This window comes from Canis lupus, chromosome 26 (genome assembly GCF_011100685.1).
Source record: "Canis lupus familiaris isolate Mischka breed German Shepherd chromosome 26, alternate assembly UU_Cfam_GSD_1.0, whole genome shotgun sequence".
Classification (NCBI taxonomy): domain Eukaryota; kingdom Metazoa; phylum Chordata; class Mammalia; order Carnivora; family Canidae; genus Canis; species Canis lupus.
The window spans coordinates 4,490,067-4,491,721 of NC_049247.1; the positions used below are offsets into that span (position 1 = coordinate 4,490,067).

Genomic DNA, 1,655 nt, shown 5'->3' on the forward strand with positions numbered 1-1,655 from the left:
TTCACATCCTGCAGCCATCCAGGTAAGAGATTATTGGAAAAGAACAAGTAATTAAAACATCTGCTGGAGCTATCCTCGGTCTTCAGTAGACTTAGAACCAGTTGCTTCAAACCTACCTGGTCAGGTGGTCAACATGCTCACTCTGGCCACCCTGTCTGCTTCTGTTTCTGGAACAAGCCAATCTCATTCCTTTTTTTTTTTTTAAGATTTTATTTATTTACTCATGAGAGACACACCCAGAAAGAGAGGCAGAGACACAGGCAGAGGGAGAAGCAGGCTCCATGCAGGAGCCCGATGTGGGACTCGATCCCGGGACTCCAGGATCATGCCCTGGGCCAAAGGCAGGCACTGAACTGCTGAGCCACCCAGGGATCCCATCCAAGCTCATTCCTGCCCCAACCTCTGCCCCTCCTCATCTCTGTCTGGAGCTCCTTTTTTTTTTTTTTTTTTTTGGCTGGGTACAGTATACTTTATTGATGGTACATGACAAGGTAGAGCTCCCCAAGCCCCTCCCCTTCCTCCAGGTCTAGGATGTAAATTGGAGATCAGGAGATGGAGTGTGTTGGGGGATTAAGTTGGGGCAGGGACTCCCCAGCAGCTGAGGGCCTCTCTCTTCCTCTTGTTCTTGCTGGGGCTGGTGGTCCAGGAGGCTCTTACTCCTTGGAGGTCATGTGGACCATTAGGTCCACCACCCGGTTGCTGTAGCCAAATTCATTGTCATACCAGGAAATGATCTTGACGAAGTTGTCATTGAGGGCAATGCCAGCCCCGGCGTCAAAGGTGGAAGAGTGGGTGTCACTGTTGAAGTCACAGGAGACAACCGGGTCCTCAGTGTAGCCCAGGATGCCCTTGAGGGGGCCCTCCGATGCCTGCTTCACTACCTTCTTGATGTCGTCATATTTGGCAGCTTTCTCCAGGCAGCAGGTCAGATCCACAACTGACACATTAGGGGTGGGGACATGGAAGACCATGCCAGTGAGCTTCCTGTTCAGCTCAGGGATGACCTTGCCCATAGCCTTGGCGGCGCCAGTGGAAGCAGGGATGATGTTCTGGGCAGCCACTCGGCCGTCATGCCACAGCTTCCCAGAGGGGCCGTCCACAGTCTTCTGGGTGGCAGTGATGGCATGGACGGTGGTTATGAGGCTCTCCACGATGCCAAAGTGGTCATGGATGATTTTGGATAGAGGAGCCAAGCAGTTGGTGGTGCAGGAGGCATTGCTGACAATCTTGAGGGAGTTGTCATACTTCTCATGGTTCACGCCCATCACAAACATGGGGGCATCAGCAGAAGGAGCAGAGATGATGACCCTCTTGGCCCCGCCCTTCAAGTGAGCCCCAACCTTCTCCATGGTGGTGAAGACCCCAGTGGACTCCACAACATACTCAGCACCAGCATCACCCCATTTGATGTTGGCGGGATCTCGCTCCTGGAAGATGGAGATGGACTTCCCATTGATGATAAGTTTCCCATTCTCAGCCTTGACTGTGCCGTGGAATTTGCCGTGAGTAGAATCATACTGGAACATGTACACCATGTAGTTGAGATCAATGAAGGGGTCATTGATGGCGACAATATCCACTTTGCCAGAGTTAAAAGCAGTCCTGGTGACCAGGCGCCCAATACAGCCAAATCCGTTCACTCTGACCTTCACCAT

The 1,655-nt window shown here is 52.1% G+C and overlaps 1 protein-coding gene across 1 annotated transcript; it reads right to left on the reverse strand.

The window, feature by feature from the left end:
• Window positions 1-535: 535 nt before the first annotated feature.
• Window positions 536-1,655, reverse strand: LOC477441 (glyceraldehyde-3-phosphate dehydrogenase-like). The gene has a single exon (XM_038574522.1). It carries the CDS (start codon window positions 1,653-1,655, stop codon window positions 654-656), a length of 1,002 nt encoding a protein of 333 aa, XP_038430450.1. The 3' UTR covers window positions 536-653.